Source organism: Anneissia japonica, unplaced genomic scaffold (assembly GCF_011630105.1).
Source record: "Anneissia japonica isolate Jap-2015-1 unplaced genomic scaffold, ASM1163010v1 scaffold5843_len1333_cov101, whole genome shotgun sequence".
Taxonomy (NCBI): domain Eukaryota; kingdom Metazoa; phylum Echinodermata; class Crinoidea; order Comatulida; family Comatulidae; genus Anneissia; species Anneissia japonica.
In genome coordinates, this window is record NW_022737421.1 from 1 (window position 1) to 1,334 (window position 1,334).

The 1,334-nt window shown below is 42.3% G+C and overlaps 1 protein-coding gene across 1 annotated transcript; it reads left to right on the plus strand.

Moving 5' to 3' along the window:
• Positions 1 to 4: 4 nt before the first annotated feature.
• Positions 5 to 1,330, plus strand: LOC117117340 (flocculation protein FLO11-like; the record flags this gene model as incomplete). Its single annotated transcript, XM_033261613.1, has 1 exon — positions 5 to 1,330. A coding segment is annotated over one exon (1,326 nt), but the record flags the coding sequence as incomplete, so codon positions are not given.
• Positions 1,331 to 1,334: the final 4 nt, after the last annotated feature.

Sequence of the window (1,334 nt, forward strand, 5' to 3'; positions counted from 1 at the left end):
TGCACCAACAACAGAATCATTTACTACTGATGCACCAACTACAGAGGCATCGACAACTGAAGTACAAACAACCGAATCATCTACGACTGATGACCCAACTACAGCAGCATCAACTACTGAAATACAAACAACAGAACCATCCACTACCGACGCACCAACAACAGAATCATCTACTACTAATGCACCAACAACCGAATCATCTACTACTGATATACTAACTACTGATGCATCGACAACTGAAGTACCAACAACCGAATCTTCTACGACTGATAAACCGACTACAGCAGCATCAACTACTGAAGTACAAACAACAGAACCATCCACTACCGACGCACTAACAACAGAATCATCTACTACTGATGCACCTACAACCGAATCATCTACTACTGATGCACCTACTACTGAGTCATCTACTACTGATGCACCAACAACAGAATCATCTACTACTGATGCGCCGACAACCGAATCATCTACTACTGATGCACCAACAACCAAATCATCTACTACTGATATACTAACTACAGAATCATCTACTACTAATGCACCAACTACAGAGGCTTCGACAACTGAAGTACCAACAACCAAATCTTCTACAACTGATAAACCGACTACAGCAGCATCAACTACTGAAGTACAAACAACAGAACCATCCACTACCGACACATTAACAACAGAATCATCTACTACTGATGCACCTACAACCGAATCATCTACTACTGATGTACCTACTACTGAGTCATCTACTACTGATGCACCAACAACAGAATCATCTACTACTGATGCACCAACTACAGAGGCATCGACAACTGAAGTACCAACAACCGAATCTTCTACGACTGATGAAACAACTACAGCAGCATCAACTACTGAAATACAAACAACAGAACCATCCACTACTGACGCACCAACAACAGAATCATCTACTACTGATGCACCAACCACCGAATCATCTACCACCGATGTACCAACTACAGAGGCATCGACAACTGAAGTACCAACAACAGAATCTTCTACGACTGATAAACCGACTACAGCAGCATCAACTACTGAAGTACAAACAACAGAACAATCCACTACCAACGCACCAACAACAGAATCATCTACTACTGATGCACCTACAACCGAATCATCTACTACTGATGTACCTACTACTGAGTCATCTACTACTGATGCACCAACAACAGAACCATCTACTACTGATGCACCAACTACAGAGGCATCGACAACTGAAGTACCAACAACCGAATCTTCTACGACTGATGAACCAAATACAGCAGCATCAACTACTGAAATACAAACAACAGAACCATCCACTACCGACGCACCAACAACAG